This window comes from Triticum dicoccoides, chromosome 2B, assembly GCF_002162155.2.
Source record: "Triticum dicoccoides isolate Atlit2015 ecotype Zavitan chromosome 2B, WEW_v2.0, whole genome shotgun sequence".
Taxonomy (NCBI): domain Eukaryota; kingdom Viridiplantae; phylum Streptophyta; class Magnoliopsida; order Poales; family Poaceae; genus Triticum; species Triticum dicoccoides.
The window spans coordinates 250,104,477-250,122,841 of record NC_041383.1 but is presented as its reverse complement, the minus strand read 5'-3'; the positions used below and the strand labels follow the sequence as shown (position 1 = coordinate 250,122,841).

The following is an 18,365-nucleotide window of genomic DNA, read 5'->3' as shown; positions in this document are numbered from 1 at the left end:
CAAGTCTTTCGGAGGTGCTCATAGAGGTATGTTGTGCGTGCGTGCATTCACAGGGGGTGAGTGTATGCGCTTGTATATGAGTGCTTGGGTCTGTGTTATGTTCAAAAATGTTTTTGTCGAGGGAAATATAGTTAAACGCTTTACGTAACCATAAGGAGCACGAGCAGGAGAAAAGAGGGTCCGGAGCGCACACGCGTGCCTAGCCTACAACTCCAGCGAGTACACGGGCGGCTAGTAGAGTCCTAGAGGCCAAGGCGAGCGACCAAAGCGGCGCCCCGGACGAACGCCAGCCATCCAATCGCATCTGATCTGGCCTCCTTGACCTGACCGCTCAAGGGTCTTTCTCTCTCTCTCTCCTAGTCGGAACTAAATCAAATTAAATTAAATCGGAATCGGTTGGGGATTAGCAGTCGAGATTTCCGGTTGCTTATTTCGTCGGTAATTCCAACTCGTATCGCCCCCGATTTGCTGCCCTGCCCTACTACTTGTGCCCGACGTGTCGCCTCTCCCCCTTCGCTTCGCTCCCACTTCTCCCCCCACCCCTCCAACCCAAACCCATCTCAGCTCGTCCGTCCCCCTCGTCTTCGCCACTGGACACGACCGCAAACCCTAGGCGCCGCCGCCCTCCGAGGCCCCAAGGTACGCCCGCCGCCGACCACCTAGACAGGCCGCGCCGCGCCGCGCCGCGCCATGTGGCGGCCCCGAGCCAGGGTTGTTCCTTTTCGTTTCGTTTTCGTGCGCGGGCGGATTTCCCGGCGATTTATTTCTGGGTGGTTCGTTGTGATTGGATCAGGGGAATTAAACTAGGAGGAGGAGGAGATCGGAAGGGAAGAGCGGATTTATGTCCCAGCGAGGGGACAGGGGCGAGGGGCACGCGAGGAGACCCGGCGGCCGCTCTAACAGCTTCGGCGGCCACCGCGGAGGCGGAGTCGGCGGCGCGGGCAAGGGCGGCGGGGGCCCCTCCGGCGGCCAGCCCCCCCTCTCATCCAACCGCAGGTACCTGCCGTTCGACCCCCTTTTCTCCTGATGATTCCGTGATGCTATCTGATTTGATCCTATGATGACGGAGAAGCTAGGGTTTTAATGTGACCTTGGATCTCGATTGCAGCTTCAGGAAGCCTGGCAATGGCCATGGCGCTCACCAGAGGGTGGTGAACCAGCCAGACACCACTGGCTTCCAGCCCGCCCCGGCACCTGGGCCCCTGCAGACGCCTCCGCGCCCTCCTGCGCCTCAGAACGCGCCTGTCCATGTTCCTGTCTCTGCGCCACGGCCCCAGCATCATGGTGATTCCATGCTCCATTCTGCTGTGTTGTTGCATTGCAATTGGAACGAAGCAAAACTGCTAATTGACGTGTTTTTGTTGTTTGCATGCATGTTCTCAATGGGCAGATTCACCCGGATTGCAAGCACCCTCCATGTCACCTCCCAGTGAAAATCCAACATATATACCCCTGCCAAAGAATATTCCTCGGGCTGGCCCCAAGGCACCACCAAAGAGCTCCAATGCACCGGCTCCTCAGGGTGCGCCAAAAGGTTTGGTTCACTTCTCCTTTTGCACTTTAGAAATTGTATATGTGATGACTAATATGTGCTGTGACCATCTGCGGTGGTGGTGCGCACCTTTTCTGTAGGTCATTGTTCGGATAGTAGACATGCATGTTGAACTGCCTGGTAACGTTCTGCTGCTTTTTTTGTGTTCTTTTTTTGTTTCAGGAGAATCATCAAAGGGATTTAACTTGCAGTTTGGTAGTATAAACATGAACATGAATGGTCTCCCGGTATGTTGTGTTCCCTATCTTTTCCAGCTTGCATCTCGAGGTTCAAATTTCTTCAGTTTCTGGTTCTTTTCTGACTTACGGTTCTAATTTACAAAAAACTTCTATGTAGCAATTTCCTGCTAGGACAAGCTCAGCTCCTCCCAATTTGGATGAGCAGAAACGTAATCAGGTATCTTGTACTTATTCCCTGCGTAATTATTTCTTATTTTATGTTAGCTAGATGCATAGCTGTTCTTTAGAGGTAGTCAATCTTTGCTGGATGTAACGTGTTGTGGAAAATTATCTTTGTTCCTGTGAATTATCCAGTTTCTGGAGCCTTTAAACAAGCGTTTTTCTTGTTTATGTTTATTTAATATATATTGTAATAGTAGTCTTGTTAGGTTTCAACATTTGAAAAGAATCTATTATCACGTTATCTTTCCATGCTCTTCAGGTACTTTCAGATGGACCTAAGGTTGCACCATCTATGCCTGTACCACCAGCTCTAAAACAGCCACATCCCACACCACAGCAGCAGCTGCAGCAACAGCAGCATCCCCTGCCGCCGCAGCAGCATCATCCCCCACCGCCGCAGCAGCACCATCCCCCGCCGCCGCAGCAGCACCATCCCACGCCGCCGCAGCAGCAGCAACAGCCCCCATCACAGCAGCAACCACTGCCACAGCAACAGCAAACGAGGAAGGATGCTCTTGGTCCTAGCCAACCTAACACCCTGAACACTCATGTTCCATCCCAAGTGAAGAGAGATGTGCATGTTGCTCCTTCAATTCAGAATTTTGCACCACAGAGACCCTCTGTTCAATCTTTACCGGGGATGGGCATGCCGATGCATTTTCACCATCAACCACAAACAGTCCCATTACAGTTTGGTGGTCACAATCAGGGAGTTGTCCCAAGCTCAATGCAGGTGTCCATGGGATTGCCTGGTGGCAATGCATCCCAGGTTCAGCAGCAGATGTATGTCCAAAATATGCAGCAACAAATGCATCAGCAAATGATGCATCAAGGACAAACCATGATGTATCCGTCTGTTGCTCATCCAATCCCTCCTCAACTGGGCAATGTTAATTTGAACATGGCTTCACAGTATCCTCAGCAACAGCAGAATAAGCTTGTTGCTCCTCGAAAGAGCAGTAATATCAAAATTACTGATCCAAACACTAACAAAGAAGTGGTTCTTGGGCGGCCTTCACCTAATGTAGCAGCACAACCGCAGCAAGTCAGTGGTGTTGCAACTCAGCCTATGGTTTACTATACTAATCCACAGCAGACCTCGTATAACCAGTCAGGCACGTATTACTCCGGCACTGCTGGTGTTGTTCCCACTGGATCACAGGGCAGGTTTGGTTATCCTGCCACTCAAGCTGGTCAATCAATTCCTTTCATGAACCCTTCTATGTCAAATACTGTTCCTGCCAGCCACAAGGACAACATAGCTGGGCCTGCACCATCTGGTCAGTCCCAACTCATAGGCAAACCACAAGGTGGGTTGCACATGGAGAAACCTGTTCCCTCGGTCAAGATAAGTATGCCTGCAGGTAGATCAGACGCTTCTAAATTCAGGGTCGCTGACCATGCGGTACAACATCGACAAAAGGATAATGAAGTTATTTCTGGTGCTATGGTTTCGAATAAACCAGTTAGTGAGAAGGAGAGCAAGGCACCATCTATCCCAGAGAAGCACTCCAAGGAAAGTAAAGCACCATCTGCCGTGGAGAAGCATCCCACTGCGGTGACTCAACCCTTACCGATTCAAGCTGCAAAGCCAGAAACTGATGCAGCGACTGCAAATTCACCCTCATTCTTGACCGGAGCTGATGAAAAGAAAGAATCCCTTCCAATGACTGATTCACTTAAGGATAACAAGAAAAATGCAACTAGAAATGACACAAAGAATTTGCCGCAACAACCACAGGTACACTATTCTCGTTTCCTATTCCTAGCACTGGTTTTGCATTTTAGCATATGTTTTCTTTGCTTAACATACTCACATATTGCATCCATTCAGTCTGCTTCCCCTGCCGAAGAGTTGAAGGGGCAAACTTCTGTGAAGCTTGGTGATGATGTGGTTGGTCACATGGAAACCAAGAGCTTCGATAGTGAAAAGGTGGATTTAACCAGCAAGGTTTCAGGCTTAACATCAGCAACATCTGAAAGTAGTATTTCTCCTATTCTTGGTAAAAGTGAAGCTGACAGCACATCAGTAAATGGTATGCACTCTATTTTTTGAAAGGTTAATGAAAGAATCAATGAATTGCGTCTTTTTGATTTTCTAACATGTTTGCATTGCCAGCTGCTGATGTTCCTGCCATGGTAATCAGCTCTGCAAAATTGTCCTCTGCGAGCACTGGGGAGCCCCAAGCAGTAGAAAGCTTAGGTGTTGCTGCTGTTAAATCTAAGGAGATTGAAATAACTCACCAAATTTCACCTGAATCTAGTGATGGCAAAATTATGTCTGATTCTACTGAAAATGAATCACATGACTTCACGGTGGACTTGGCTGAGCAGGCATCATTGGCAACTTCAAAGCCTGGTAATTCAGATGCAACATCTTTTGTAACTGACCCGCAAGAGCTACCCAAGGAGTGCACAACATCTGTACCGGAGGACCACAGTTTGATGAATACATCACATAATAAGGATACCCAAACTTTATCAGCTTCTGTGGATGCCAGCGATGTGTCTGAGGTCAATTCTGGAACCTCATCAGAGTCTACCAGCCAAAGTACCAACGATAAAGATATCAGAAGTAGCATTCAGGAAACTGGATTAGCTGTTTCTGGTATTACTCCTGGCATGTTGCCTGTGAATCATTCAGTTGCATCTGAGGGGCAAGTCAAACATGCAGATGGAGCGAAGGATGAGTCAAGTACTGAGCAATCAAGTGCCGTACCAACAGGTTCTGTTAGACCCTTATCAAGGGAAAAACCTACTGCAGAGCTTGCCCGAACAAAGTCTACAGCTGGGAGAAAGAAGAAACGGAAGGAAATGCTTTCAAAAGCTGATGCTGCTGGGAGCTCAGATCTGTACAATGCATACAAAGGACCACAAGAACAGTCTGAGAGTGTTGCCACATCAGACGGTGCTGATAGTTCTTCAACAGTCGACGGGACACATGTGCTGCCTGAGGAATCAGAAAGGGAGGTGATGTGTGAGGACGATGGAAAGAAAAAAGTTGAGCCGGATGATTGGGAAGATGCAGCAGACATGTCTACTCCAAAGCTGCAAAGTTCGGACTCTGGAAACCAGGCTAGTGCAGTTCAATTGCCAGATTCTGATATGACTGAAGCTAATGGCCGAAAGAAATATTCTCGTGATTTTCTTCTAACTTTTGCACATCAGTATTCTAGTCTTCCTGTTGGCATCCGGATGGATACTGTCACTAGTACGCTATTCAAAGATTTGGCAGGAAAATCCTATGTTATTGATCGGGAACCTCACCCAAGTTCTGCAAGGGGATCTGATAGACCAACATCTCGCGGTGATCGCCGTGGTCCTGCTATGGATGATGATAAGTGGTTAAAATCAGGTGTTCCTTACAGTCCTAACCGTGATGCCCACATGGACTTGACAAACGGCCCAGCAATTAATTACCGTGGCGGCCCAGGAGGCGCTCATGGTGTTCTGAGGAATCCACGTGGTGCACTCCTTGTGGGACCACAATCCAATGCTCCTCAAGTACCCCGCAGTGGCTCTGATGCAGATAGATGGCAGCAAAAGGGTCTGATCCCATCTCCTGTTACACCCATGCAAGTAATGCACAAAGCCGAGAAAAAGTATGTTGTCGGCAAAGTTTCTGATGAGGAGCAGGCAAAGCAGAGGCAGCTGAAAGCCATTCTGAATAAACTGACCCCACAAAACTTTGACAAGCTTTTTGAACAAGTGAAAGAGGTGAACATTGACAATGTATCAACTCTTACTGGGGTGATTTCACAGATATTTGACAAAGCTTTGATGGAACCAACTTTCTGTGAAATGTATGCCAACTTCTGTTCCCATTTGGCTGGTGCCCTGCCAGACTTTAGTGAGGACAATGAAAAGATTACATTCAAGAGACTGCTATTGAACAAGTGCCAAGAGGAGTTTGAGAGGGGAGAAAGAGAAGAAGCTGAAGCAGATAAAACGGAGGAGGAAGGTGAGATTAAGCAAACGAAAGAGGAAAGGGAAGAAAAGAGAGTTAAAGCTCGAAGGCGCATGCTGGGTAATATTAGATTGATTGGAGAATTGTACAAAAAGAGGATGTTGACAGAGCGCATCATGCATGAATGCATCAAAAAATTGTTGGGAAATTATCAGAATCCAGATGAGGAGAACATTGAAGCACTATGCAAATTGATGAGTACAATTGGAGAGATGATAGATCATCCAAAGGCTAAGGAACATATGGATGCATATTTTGATAGAATGCGCAACCTGTCGACCAGTCAACTGATATCTTCCCGTGTTAGATTCCTGCTCAGAGATTCAATCGATCTCAGGAAGAACAAATGGCAGCAAAGGCGTAAAGTGGATGGCCCCAAGAAGATTGATGAGGTTCACAGGGATGCAGCTCAGGAAAGACATGCTCAATCGAGTAGGTCTCGTGGTCCAGTCGTTAGTTCTCTTCCAAGAAGAGGGGCACCCTCTATGGATTACGGCTCCCGTGGCTCAGCAGCACCATTGGTATCTCCAGGTCCTCAGCAACGAGGGCGTGGATTTGGTAATCAAGATATACGGTATGAGCAGGAAAGGCATCAGTTTGATAGAACTGTTCCCCTTCCCCAGCGTTCTGTAAAGGACGAAGCTATCACTCTTGGACCACAAGGTGGCCTAGCTAGGGGTATGTCTTTAAGAGGGCAGCCACCGGTATCAAATTCTGAACTTCCTAGTGTTGTTGACCAGCGCAGGATTGTATCTGGTCCTAATGGGTACAATTCTGTGCCTTCAACAACAAGAGAAGACACTAGCTCTAGAATTCCAGATCGATTTTCTGGGAGAATAGCACCTGCTGCACAATCTGCTAGTTCTTCACACAGACCTGCCAGCCAGGAGGGTCGTTCAGGAAATAAATCATACTCTGAGGAGGAATTGAGAGAGAAATCTATTGCAACCATCCGGGAATATTATAGGTAATACTTTCTAACTAAGTGTTCGCATAAGATATTTCTTCAGCACACACCTGACTTGAGCTTAGATATTATAGGTTATACTTTCAAGGTGATGCCTGTCTTACTATTTAAGTCTATTATATTTCTTTGGAACACATGTATGATAATAATGTGCTACTATCGGCAACTGGTAATTTGTTGTAGTACTACTGCTGTGAGACTATGGAGTCATGATTTGTTGTTATTAGACTCTTAGTACTTCGTGCCTTTCAAAGTTTATTGTTGTGAAATTCTCGTGTGCGAGTTGGTAACTTTTTGCCAAGGGTCCAAATTCAACACCTTAGAATCAGAAAGGATACAACTTTACTTTTCATAAAATATATAGACCCTACCACAAAATGGAGGGTATGTAACCACTTCCTAATAGTTTACTTCAACTTGTAAGTCTATTTTATTTATGAATGACTATTTGGGATTTGTTTTTGTTGACTAGTGGCCTCTGTTTTCTTCTGAAAAAGTATGAACGTGCCAAGTTTCCATTATGTCGTGTGCTAACATGTTATTGTTTTGGCAGTGCGAAAGATGAAAAGGAAGTTGCATTGTGTATTGAGGAGTTGAATGCTCCGAGCTTCTATCCTTCTCTTGTATCACTTTGGGTAAATGATTCCTTTGAGAGGAAAGATATGGAAAGAGAGTTGTTGGCAAAGCTCTTTGTCGGGCTTTACAATGGTGGATATAATTTATTGAGCAAGCCTCAGCTCATTGAGGGGTGAGTCCCTTTGTCCTTGCATTTGCCCATTGATGCTCACTGGCGAGTGCTGGCTAACTTTGACCATATTTGTAGGCTTTCATCCGTTCTTGCTTCATTGGAGGATGCTCTAAGTGATTCTCCAAGAGCGGCAGAGTATCTTGGACGTCTTCTTGCAAGGTTTGTGGTGGAGAAGATACTGGTTTTGCAAGACGTAGGTAAATTGATTGAAGAAGGCGGAGAGGAGCCTGGACACCTTGTGCAGGAAGGCATCGCAGCTGATGTCCTTGGCGCAGTCTTGGAGTGGATCAGAACAGAAAAGGGGGATTCCTTCTTGAAGGAGGCCAAGACAAGCTCCAATCTCAAGTTGGAGGATTTCAGACCGCAGCATCTTAAGAGGTCAAAGTTGGATGCCTTCATGTTGACTTAAGTGTTTGTTGCTAGGTAAGCCGTTCTAGTACAGGCAGGCGTCTTAGAATTGCATACCAGTTAGCTCTTTTTTCTGTTGGTGATAGAGTAATAATCAGCTAGAGTACATGCATGAATGTGAATGAATATCGTGGGTGTCAAATTACAAAGATCTAACTTGATGTCTTATCCTCAGCTTATTACCAATTCATGGGTGTTGTCGCCAAGGAGTTGGTCCCATGTCTTTGCACCCAGCCACCCCACCTTTTTGATCGAAACAACTGCAAATATACCCATCAGATGCTTGCTAGGCGACCATTGTATTCGAGGAGCCCCTTCCTACTGTGAAGTGAAGAAGAAGAAGATGTATTCCGTTCTACTGTTGAGACTTGTTAGTGGTGGTAATTTATTGTTGCGGATGGACACTGGTTGTTGCAGGCAGCTGGGTGCTATTTCGAGTTGGCTCCCGTGCGCGTCTGTCTGGGAATATTTTTGTGATCATGGAGGGGTAGAGGTTAGTTAACCAAATATTTGTCGGGACTAGGAGGAACACTAGGGTTCGACTTGATGCCTCCCGTGGCTTCTGGCCAATATCCTTTGTGATCAGACTTTAATACTCGGTTAACTTGGCGGCATTTTCCTCATGTCATATTATCATCTTGTTTATATATATTCTTGCAAGTCGCTGCTATTTTTTGTATCGTTTTACTTTTTTGGGCTCGCGCGTCTAGCTTGGTTGCGCACTCCCTTCTGTTGTTTCTCAACTTGCTTTCTTTTCGCATGTGATGCATCATACTCCCTCTGTTCCTAAATATAAGTCTTTCAAGAGATTTCACTATAGACTACATGCGGAGCAAAATGAGTGGCTTATACTTTAAAAGGCGTCTATATACATCTGAATGTAGTTTCTACAGTGGAATCTCTAAAAAGACTTATATTTAGGAATGGAGGCAGTATATGCGATAAAAAAATGATCGTGGCATTATAAAAAAACAAATAAGAACTTGGGACTGCTGGACCATTTGGCTCACTTTTTGCGGTAGTTATTGTTTACCCCATTGTTATTCTAGCAATCTTAAACAACAACAAATTTCTTGCAAATTTTCATCACGAAATAACATTCGTGGAGGTTGTGGCAACAACAGAATCAACACTAAGAACATTTTCTGGAGCATCATTTTTGTATTTTTTTGCCAAGACTTGCACGAGTGTCATTTTATGATTTTTTTTAACAAATAAGCGCTTATATAAACGTTCATGCACACACATGCTACTCCTATGAGTAAATGCGAGCATCATGGTGGGCAACCATCCTAACTAACCTGAGCACCAAAATGGCAGGCCCTAATTTGGCGAAGTTCAGGTAACCTGAACACTGAAAGTTATACAAGATTTGGCGAAGGTGAAAAGATGCATGATGATTCATATATAATTTGTTTCCAAGTAGAAAGAAGGGTTTACAATAGCGCGTTGAGTTTGGTTCCAATTAGTGGACATATCTTCAGGAATTGTATGAGGATACTGGAAGCAGTACAGGTTGTACTAACTGAAAAGATAATCTTCTGCCATTTGCGCGTGAGTTGTACTACCAATGCTTTTTTAGCGTCTGCAGTTAGTCTGAAACCCTCGACTTGTTTTCTGATTCATTTAGTTTTTGGATTCATAATGAAAATCAATCTGGGTTTGTCCTCATACCCAATCTGGGATTTTGATATCCTACTACCACACATTTCCACACGCTATCGTAGTGATGAAAATGGCAGGCACGAATTTTTGCAAGTATTTAAAAGATTTGTCAAATGCAGCCACAATATATTTTAAATTTTTTTATGATATTTTCCATCTTTTTTGAGCTTGAGCTCAGTTTATCCATTTCCTATCACTTTCTCGTTCTACCACCGTGACCTTAAAGCGGCTAAGCTAGGGCTGCTACTGTGCATTTGAAGTGCCTCGCGTGAGTTTAGCTGACACGTATTTCATTTTTCAGTTGGTTCAATTTTTTCTTTTCTTTTATGTTTTGCTACTGGTTTTTCAACATAATACAACGCTGATCCCCATATACACGTACATACACTCATCCCTATGAGAGTATACACGCACATTGTATCTTTATGAGCACCTCCGAGATACCGAGCTGGCACAACATCTTGAAATTGACGAAGTCAATCGAGGCTTCTTGATAGTCAACTTTGATACGCACATAAACACATGCACTCACCGTTGTGAGCGCATGCACACACAGGGAAAAAATTATATGAGACCAGGTCTTACGGTTAGCAGGTGAGACCCGCCCTGATGGATGACACGTGACATTCACAAATCACAAAGCATCTAATCTCTCCCCCCTGATTTCAGGTGGGGGGTGGGGTAGATGCTTTGTGATTTGTGAATGCCACGTGTCATCCATCAGGATGAGTCTCACCTGCTAACCCGTGAGACCTGGTCTCATAGAATTTTTTTCTGCACGCACACCCTATCTCTCTGAGCACCTCCGAGATATTGAGTCAGTACAACATCTTAAGATCGATGAAGTCATTGCAGACGTCTTTGTAGTTGACATTGATGCCACATACACACATACATTCACCACTACGAACGCATAAACGCACACCCTATCTCTACGAGCACCTTCGAGATATTAAGTCGACACAACATCTTAACATTGACGAAGGCATCACAAGCATCTTCTTAGTCGACGTTGATGCCCACGTACACATAGATACTCTCACCCTATGAATGCATGCACGCACACCCTACCTCTCTGAGCACCTCTGAGATTCTGAGCCGACACAACATCTTGAGATTGACGAAGTCACATAGGCGTCTTCGTAGACGATGTTGATGCCCACGTTCACGCACATACATGCATCCTACGAACGCACACACGCACACCTTACCTCTATGAGCACCTCTGAGATACTGGGTCGGCACAACATCTTGAGATTGATGAAGTCACCACAGGCGCCTTCGTAGTCGACGGGAACGTCTCCTCCACTGAACAAACATCGCTGAAAAGCCTGAAATAAATCCATGAAAATACAAGTACTAGCCTCAGTCTAGGACTTGAAGCCTGATGGGCCAATACAACCACAAGAAAGCTAACCATGTGAGCTACGCGCAGATCACGCTACAGGTTTTTTAATGAGTGTTGGTTTGGTTGGTTCACTGCATTGACTTAGTGTCAAAAAGGAATACACCACTTAGACCGAACCTCCCTCCTCTTCCGAGAACGTCACACATTTATTCTTCCCCGCATCCAATCTCTCTTATTTTCTTCTCAACCTGCACATGTTCCCTCCTCTACTGTCGCCACCTATCCTCACGATGTAGGCCTCGTTCTCCCTGCTGCCGCCAACGGCTCCCTCCCCCTCTGTTGCCTTCCCATGGCTCCCCTTTCCCTCTCCTCTTATGGGAGAGGTGTGTCTACGGAGGTGGCGCCTGAATCAACGGGATATAGGAAGAAATGCACTCATACTGGATCGATGACCAGGATGATGGTTCCCTAGGAGATGCACATCGGCAACCTTGACCAATGGAGCCGCACCACTGTTGGAACCGTGGCCTCTCCCCCGAACCCTAGCTAGCCCTAGCTCTCCCTCTCTCGCTCTCTCTGCGCACGAACGACAGAAGCAGGAGGAGGAAGATGATCAGAGGAGACAGTGGACACAGGGGTTTTTCCGGCGCACGTACGCCTTCTCCTTTCCTCGAGCACGAACTCGACCGTGTCAACAAGATACAGAGAGGATCCAGGGCTTTATACCCGCGAGCACCGGCCTGCGCCACGCCTCGCACCAACTCGCACACCCACTCCCCCACGTCCCGCGCGCTCTGGCTGCGCCCGCGCATCGCGCCCGACGCGGTCCACACCTCCCCTTTGCTCGCTAACAACACCGCGTGGCCCCGCGCACGCACACGTGAGCTCACGCACACACACACACCTACGCTCGGTCGCGCACACACGCACCCGAGCCCTGCCGCGGGCCGAACCCGACGCGGCCACTGCACGCACGCACGCGCACACCGCGCCTCGGGCACGCCACGGCTTATTGCCAACACACTCCCCCTAAGCCGTGGCCTAGAGGAGGCCGTTGTCCTCGACGTCGGCGTTCACCAGCATCGCCTGCTCCGCCGCCGGCGCCCTCCGCAGCTCCGGGCAGTCGCGCTTGAAGTGGCCGCGCTCGTCACACTTGTAGCAGCGGCCCTTCTTGTTGCCGCCGTCCCGCGTCGCCACACTGCGCGCGTCATCGTCATCGTCCCGAGCCCCGCCGTGACGCCGCTCCCGCGCCCGCCACTGCGCCCCAGTGTACAGGAGCTGGTCGCCCTGGCGCTCGCCGCTGCTTTGCCCGTGGCGCCGCACGCGCTCGTCAAATGCGCGCAGCCGCCCGAGCGCCTCATCGTAGGTGAGCTCCTCCAGCACGCAAAATTGCTCGATGCCGGCGACGACGGGGAAGAGGCGGTCCGGGACAGTGTCCAGGAGCTTCTTCACCAGCTCCGTGTCCCCCAGCGTCTCCCCCAGCCCCGCGAACCGCGCCGCCATGCCTGCAAGCCTTCCTCCGTACGCGTCCAGCTGCTCGCCCTCCTCCATCTTCATCCGGTCTAGCTCGCCGCGCAGCGTCGCCCTCCTCGCCGCGCGCACCCGCTCGGCGCCGACGAACCGCACCGACAGGGAGTCCCATACCTCCCTGGCAGTGGGTTTCGTCGCCACCGAGAGCAATACGTCCTCCGGCAGCCCCTGCAAGATCAGTGCCCGCGCCGTCTTGCACTTCTTGTTGTTCACCGGCGAGTCGCCCGGTGCCACCGCTTCCCACAGCGCGTGGGCATCAAGGATGGCCTGCGCCTTGATCGCCCACACGGTGTAGCCGTCCGGCAAGAGCATCGGCATCCCCATGGGCACCGACCCGCCCGTGCCGCCGCTGTGTGGAACCAGCGCCATCACCGCCGGCGAGCTCCCTCACCTATCGCTCTGATGCCAATTGTTGGAACCGTGGCCTCTCCCCCGAACCCTAGCTAGCCCTAGTTCTCCCTCTCTCGCTCTCTCTGCGCATGAACGACAGAAGTAGGAGGAGGAAGATGATCAGAGGAGACAGTGGACACATGGGTTTTTCCGGCGCACGTACGCCTTCTCCTTTCCTCGAGCACGAACTCGACCGTGTCAACAAGATACAGGGAGGATCGAGGGCTTTATACCCGCGAGCACCGGCCTGCCAGGCCACGCCTCGCACCAACTCGCACACCCACTCCCCCACGTGCCGCGCGCTCTGGCCGCGCCCGCGCATCGCGCCCGAACGCGATCGCCACGGCCACCCCGCGCGCCCGACGCGGTCCACACCTCCCCTTTGCTCGCTAACAACACCGCGTGGCCCCGCGCACGCACACGTGAGCTCACGCGCACACACACACCTACGCTCGGTCGCGCACACACGCACCCGAGCCCTGCCGCGGGCCCAACCCGACGCGGCCACTGCACGCACGCACGCGCACACCGCGCCCCGGGCACGCCGCGGCTTATTGCCAACAACCACAACATCGTCTTCTTGAACCTCTTCTCTAGGAAAGACGCGCATCGACGGTGGCTGTGTAACGGTGACAGCGGCTAGCGCCCTCTTCCCAGCATCTTCTCCCACCGGATGGCTATGTCAACTGGATTTTGGTTGCCTTGGTCACGAGTATCCGGCAACCCACTGCTTGTTGTTTGGTCGATATCCGCTTTACTTGATCTAACTTCGCATCGAGCACCAGTTCTTCTTGCTCCAATACAAGAACTAAAAGTAATACTTTGGTTTTTTGTATTAGATGGTTCTTCTTTGAGTTCAATGTAAAATAGCTAAGGTTGCAAGTGAATGAGTGGATCCAGCATCTTGCAGTGAGTAGCGGCTTCAGGTGTGATTTCAATTCAACCTTTTGCATCTACCCAAATAATATTTCTTGAATATTTTATACACTATTTGCATGCCATTTTAGTGGGTTTAGATTACCATGGGTACGTCTGCTTTACACACATCATTCTTCTTCTTTCATTTATACAGATTAGAGGAGGGAGGAAAGGTACTATATTTAAAGTTGATTAGGCAACAAGAATCCTATTTGATTTAACCAATGCCTTCAAATGTTGCCCATATTTCATTTTCAGATACTCTCTCTCTCTCTCTCTCTCTCTCTCTCTCTCAACATTGATTTATAATTTCCCATTGAAGTGTATCTACCCTTATATACTCCTTCAACGGTCTTTTTGAATTAATTAGGATTTTTGGGTTGATTGGTGGCTAAACTTAGAGATGAATTGTCTGCGTGCTTGCTTGGCACTCTTCCTCTAGATCCCTAATTATTATGTCCCAAGGTGTTGTATACAGGTCTGTGGCGAGGGGGAGTAGTCGTCTAGGACACTTATGCTGCTTCATCGATCGATCTTTTTGTGGTGCGCTTTATCTGTCCATCTCTAGATCTTGGAGTCCTTTGCTGCACATTTTTACGTTCAACCCCAGATCATCATCATAATCATGCCACACACTTCAGATAATTCATAGGGACAAATCATGTAGTCGTGCTTTTGAGATTTCAGTGATATGTTTGTAGTACAAAGTACACTGATTTACTGTGGACCTAATCAGCCAATAAGCAAGTCAGTTTAAAGTTAGATGGTTATTTTAGTTTACCTTTATTACATTGTATGCAGTTGCAAGCAACCCAGTAGCAAAGCCGTTGGCTTTTAGTTAACTTATCTTTTTCCACGTGGTTTACAATTGCCTCTTTGTTAAAATAGTTATCTTTCAGTCAGCTTTATATTCTTTACAAATTATATATGTTTACCTTGGCTAGATTATCCAATTCCTTCTTAGACATCAATTTCACTGTATATAAAGAAAATCCATTCTCTCATCGGCAATAATTAGTTTTAGTTATCAATTTTCTAATTTTAATTCTTGTTGTTTCTGCCATGCAAAAGAAGTGCCGAAGTGGGTATGCAAAGTCGTATCTTATGTAATACTATAAATAACACAATTTATTTTTCAAATTTAAAATGTATAGATGAATTGTTTTTCAAGTTATCGGTGATCCAATAACAATTCTATTTCTTAAGGATGTACCAACACATTCTTTCGACTCTCCCTGTAAGTTTCTCCATCCCTCCTTCCACATGTTGTCAACAAGCATTTTCACTTCAAAGATTAATTTTCTTCAGTTCAGAAGTCCTTTCTAGCATTGTCGTATAGTTAGTAGGCATGCATGTTTGACACTTTCCAATTTTTTCTCATATTATGTCTTTGCCATGTGTATCCATTGGGAAGAATTGGTTATACAGATTATCATCTATTGTGGAAAAGACAAAGCTTGCATGTTTGTCCATCTGAGCAATGTTGTGGCAATTTTTGCGTGTGTCCCCTTTTCTTACATGAAACGACTATATTCCAGTACTGGCCTTGATTCATTTGCTATTAAACACCATTGTTAGCAACTAAATCAGTAAGTTTAAGGGCAAAAAGAAATTCTCTTTATGTGAGTCAAAGTAAAAATTGAATTAACATAAAGTTGGTCCTTTGGCAGCTATTTAATTTGGCGGTCAAGAATATTTTTTTGCATAAAGAACTCTTTTCGGTGTTAGATCACATTGGATAATGATTTGTTACAATATTGGTGAGTTTAATTATTAGTTTCTCTTCTTTTATCTCTTAGTGGTTAGAAGTGATTGGTAATATTTTTAGATGACATAAGCTCTCTTTATCGTGGCACTATAATTAGACCTAACTCCCTATTTATTTCGGACTTGTATTTAAGGTAAATTTGATGTTTTGATTCAGTAAGTCATAAAAATACCATGGATTTATATCTTCTTGCTCAAATATTTAGAGCCATAGAGAACGTTTAAAAAATAATCGGAACACATTATTTTTGTATGGCATAAGATTATAGAAGTATAAGCCCCTGTTCGCTGATTATGGTGTCATTTGTGTTTGTTTTCATGTTTACTCATTAGAGCTCCAGAAAATGCCACGAGAAGGGAACCTAAAGCTGACTTTGACGTCTCGGCATAGTGTACCTCCAACAGTTATAAGCATGAGAGTAGCTTCTCCATGGCCGACTTCCTACTTGGGAGTAGCTATTTGAAGATTTCAGAGCAAATGAGAAAAAAACTGGATGTACTATCACAATTGGAGAGTCAAACCATCTGAGTCACTAAATGATCTCACTGTTTTAGCCTGTCAATCTTCTATTTCACATTTGCTTATGATAGCTTAGCCTATAAAGAAACTATTGCACTTGACTGGATTTTTTCACTAGCAAATTTGTATCATCTAGCCAATGCAATGTACCCCCATAATGTTCAACCAGATGTACATTTCCACTCATCAAACATGTGTACTCTATTGTTCTTATTTTTTGTAAGCAACAACAACAATTGTACAAGTCAAGAGCACTCGAATAGTATTGGTAGACATGCTCAGAGCATGTGCCCTCACCTTCGACAACCAATGGGAGGAATGTCTGCCTTACCTAGAATTAATATACAACAATGACCACAATCATAGCCTCAAGACATCACGAAGTAGGCGATCTCCTTGCCCTTACAAACTCCTTGGTTCAACTCCACAATCTTGTCGGAGGCTCCCAAGTGACACCTAGCCAATCTAGGAGACACCACTCTCCAAGAAGTAACAAATGGTGCGTTGATGATGAACTCCTTGCTCTTGTGCTTCAAATGATAGTCTCCCCAACACTCAACTCTCTCATAGGTTTTGGATCTGGTAGAAAGAAGATTTGAGTGGAAAGCAACTTGGGGAAGGCTAGAGATCAAGATTCATATGGTAGGAATGGAATATCTTGGCCTCAACACATGAGTAGGTGGTTCTCTCTCAGAAATGGTAAGTTGGAAGTGTAGGTTCGTTTTGATGGCTCTCTCCATGAATGAAGAGGAGGTGGAGGGGTATATATAGCCTCCACACAAAATCTAACCGTTACACACAATTTACCAAACTCGGTGGGACCGAATCGTTAAACTCGGTCGGAGCGATTTAGTGAACCTAGTGACCGTTAGTGATTTTCGGTGGGACTGACATGCATCTCGGTGAGACCGATTCGGTTAGGGTTAGGGCATAACGTAATCTCGGTAAGACCGATTACACAAACTCGGTGAGACCGATTGGTAATAAGCTTTCCAGAGAGTTGGTCAGGTAAACTCGGTGGGACCGATTTGCTCTTTTCGGTGAGACCGAAATGTTACAAAAAGGAAACAGAGAGTTTACATTGCAATCTCGGTGGGACCGATCGCTCACTTCGGTTAGACCAAAACGTTACGAAGGGAAACAGAGAGATTACAACCCCATCTCGGTGAGACCGAGATCCCTATCGGTAAGACCGATTTGCTTAGGGTTTGTGGCAGTGGCTATGACTTTTGGAATCGGTGGCGCCGGATAGGAAGAATTGGTGAGACCGATTTTGGCTTTGGGTTTAGGCCATTTGTGGATGTTGGAAAGTAGTTGAGGGTTTTGGAGCATATCACTAAGCACATGAAGCAAGAGGCTCATTAAGCAACACCTCATCCCTCCTTGATAGTATTGGCTTTTCCTATAGACTCAATGTGATCTTGGATCACTAAAATGTAAAATGAAGAGTCTTGAGCTTTTGAGCTTGAGCCAATCCTTTGTCCTTAGTATTTTGAGGGATCCACTTTCATCATCCATGCCATGCCATTCATTGAGCTTTCCTGAAATAATAGTCTTGGAATAGCATTAGCTCAATGAGCTATATGTTGTTATGAATTACCAAAACCACCTCGGAATAGTTGCACTTTCAATCTCCCCCTTTTTGGTAATTGATGACAACATATAGATCAAAGCTTCGACAAATGATAATAAGATTGAATAACATAGTCGCTTTGAGAAGTATGTGATAAGCAAGAGCTCCCCCTAAATCTGTGCATGGGTTAAGATTTGCTTTGGACTGCAAATGCATGATGGATTAGGCTCATGGGTTACTCTTCCATGTCACATACATCTTGGTGGAGCACTCAAAATAATAAACAATGAATACATGCACTCATCACCAAGCATAGTGAGTGATCACATAAGATAGATAGGATAATATCAAGCATGCATAAGTGTAGCTTATGATCAAACACATGATCATCAATGTCTCACAAGCATAGTATCTCAACCAAAAGCAAACAAAGTTTAAAAAACACCAAATAAAGCAAGAGAGAACAAAAGCAACACACACTCTCTCTCTCGAAGCCTATGATCTATACATTTTTCTCCCCCTTTGGCAACAAGTTACCAAAAAGTTCATAGAAAATGCATAGTTCTAGATCGACTCTCGGGCTTGATCTTCCGGTGGTGGTGTTCTGATGA

General features: G+C 46.3%; 1 protein-coding gene across 1 annotated transcript; it reads left to right on the top strand.

Annotated features, from left to right (window-relative positions):
* The first annotated feature begins 502 nt into the window (after positions 1-502).
* On the top strand, positions 503-8,708 carry LOC119363357 (eukaryotic translation initiation factor 4G). Its single transcript, XM_037628694.1, has 12 exons — positions 503-639; positions 794-996; positions 1,109-1,284; positions 1,391-1,534; positions 1,715-1,779; positions 1,889-1,948; positions 2,213-3,694; positions 3,788-3,989; positions 4,073-6,887; positions 7,441-7,635; positions 7,711-8,058; positions 8,219-8,708. Exons 2-11 carry the CDS (start codon positions 842-844, stop codon positions 8,042-8,044), a joined length of 5,628 nt encoding a protein of 1,875 aa, XP_037484591.1. The 5' UTR covers positions 503-639; positions 794-841; the 3' UTR covers positions 8,045-8,058; positions 8,219-8,708.
* Positions 8,709-18,365: the final 9,657 nt, after the last annotated feature.

Bases quoted from the DNA above. Each gene is read 5' to 3' on its own strand.
- LOC119363357 (XM_037628694.1), top strand. From the start codon at position 842: ATGTCCCAGCGAGGGGACAGGGGCGAGGGGCACGCGAGGAGACCCGGC. The intron at 997-1,108 runs GTACCTGCCGTT...TCTCGATTGCAG, and splicing joins CCCCTCTCATCCAACCGCAG to CTTCAGGAAGCCTGGCAATG. The intron at 1,285-1,390 runs GTGATTCCATGC...CTCAATGGGCAG, and splicing joins GCCACGGCCCCAGCATCATG to ATTCACCCGGATTGCAAGCA.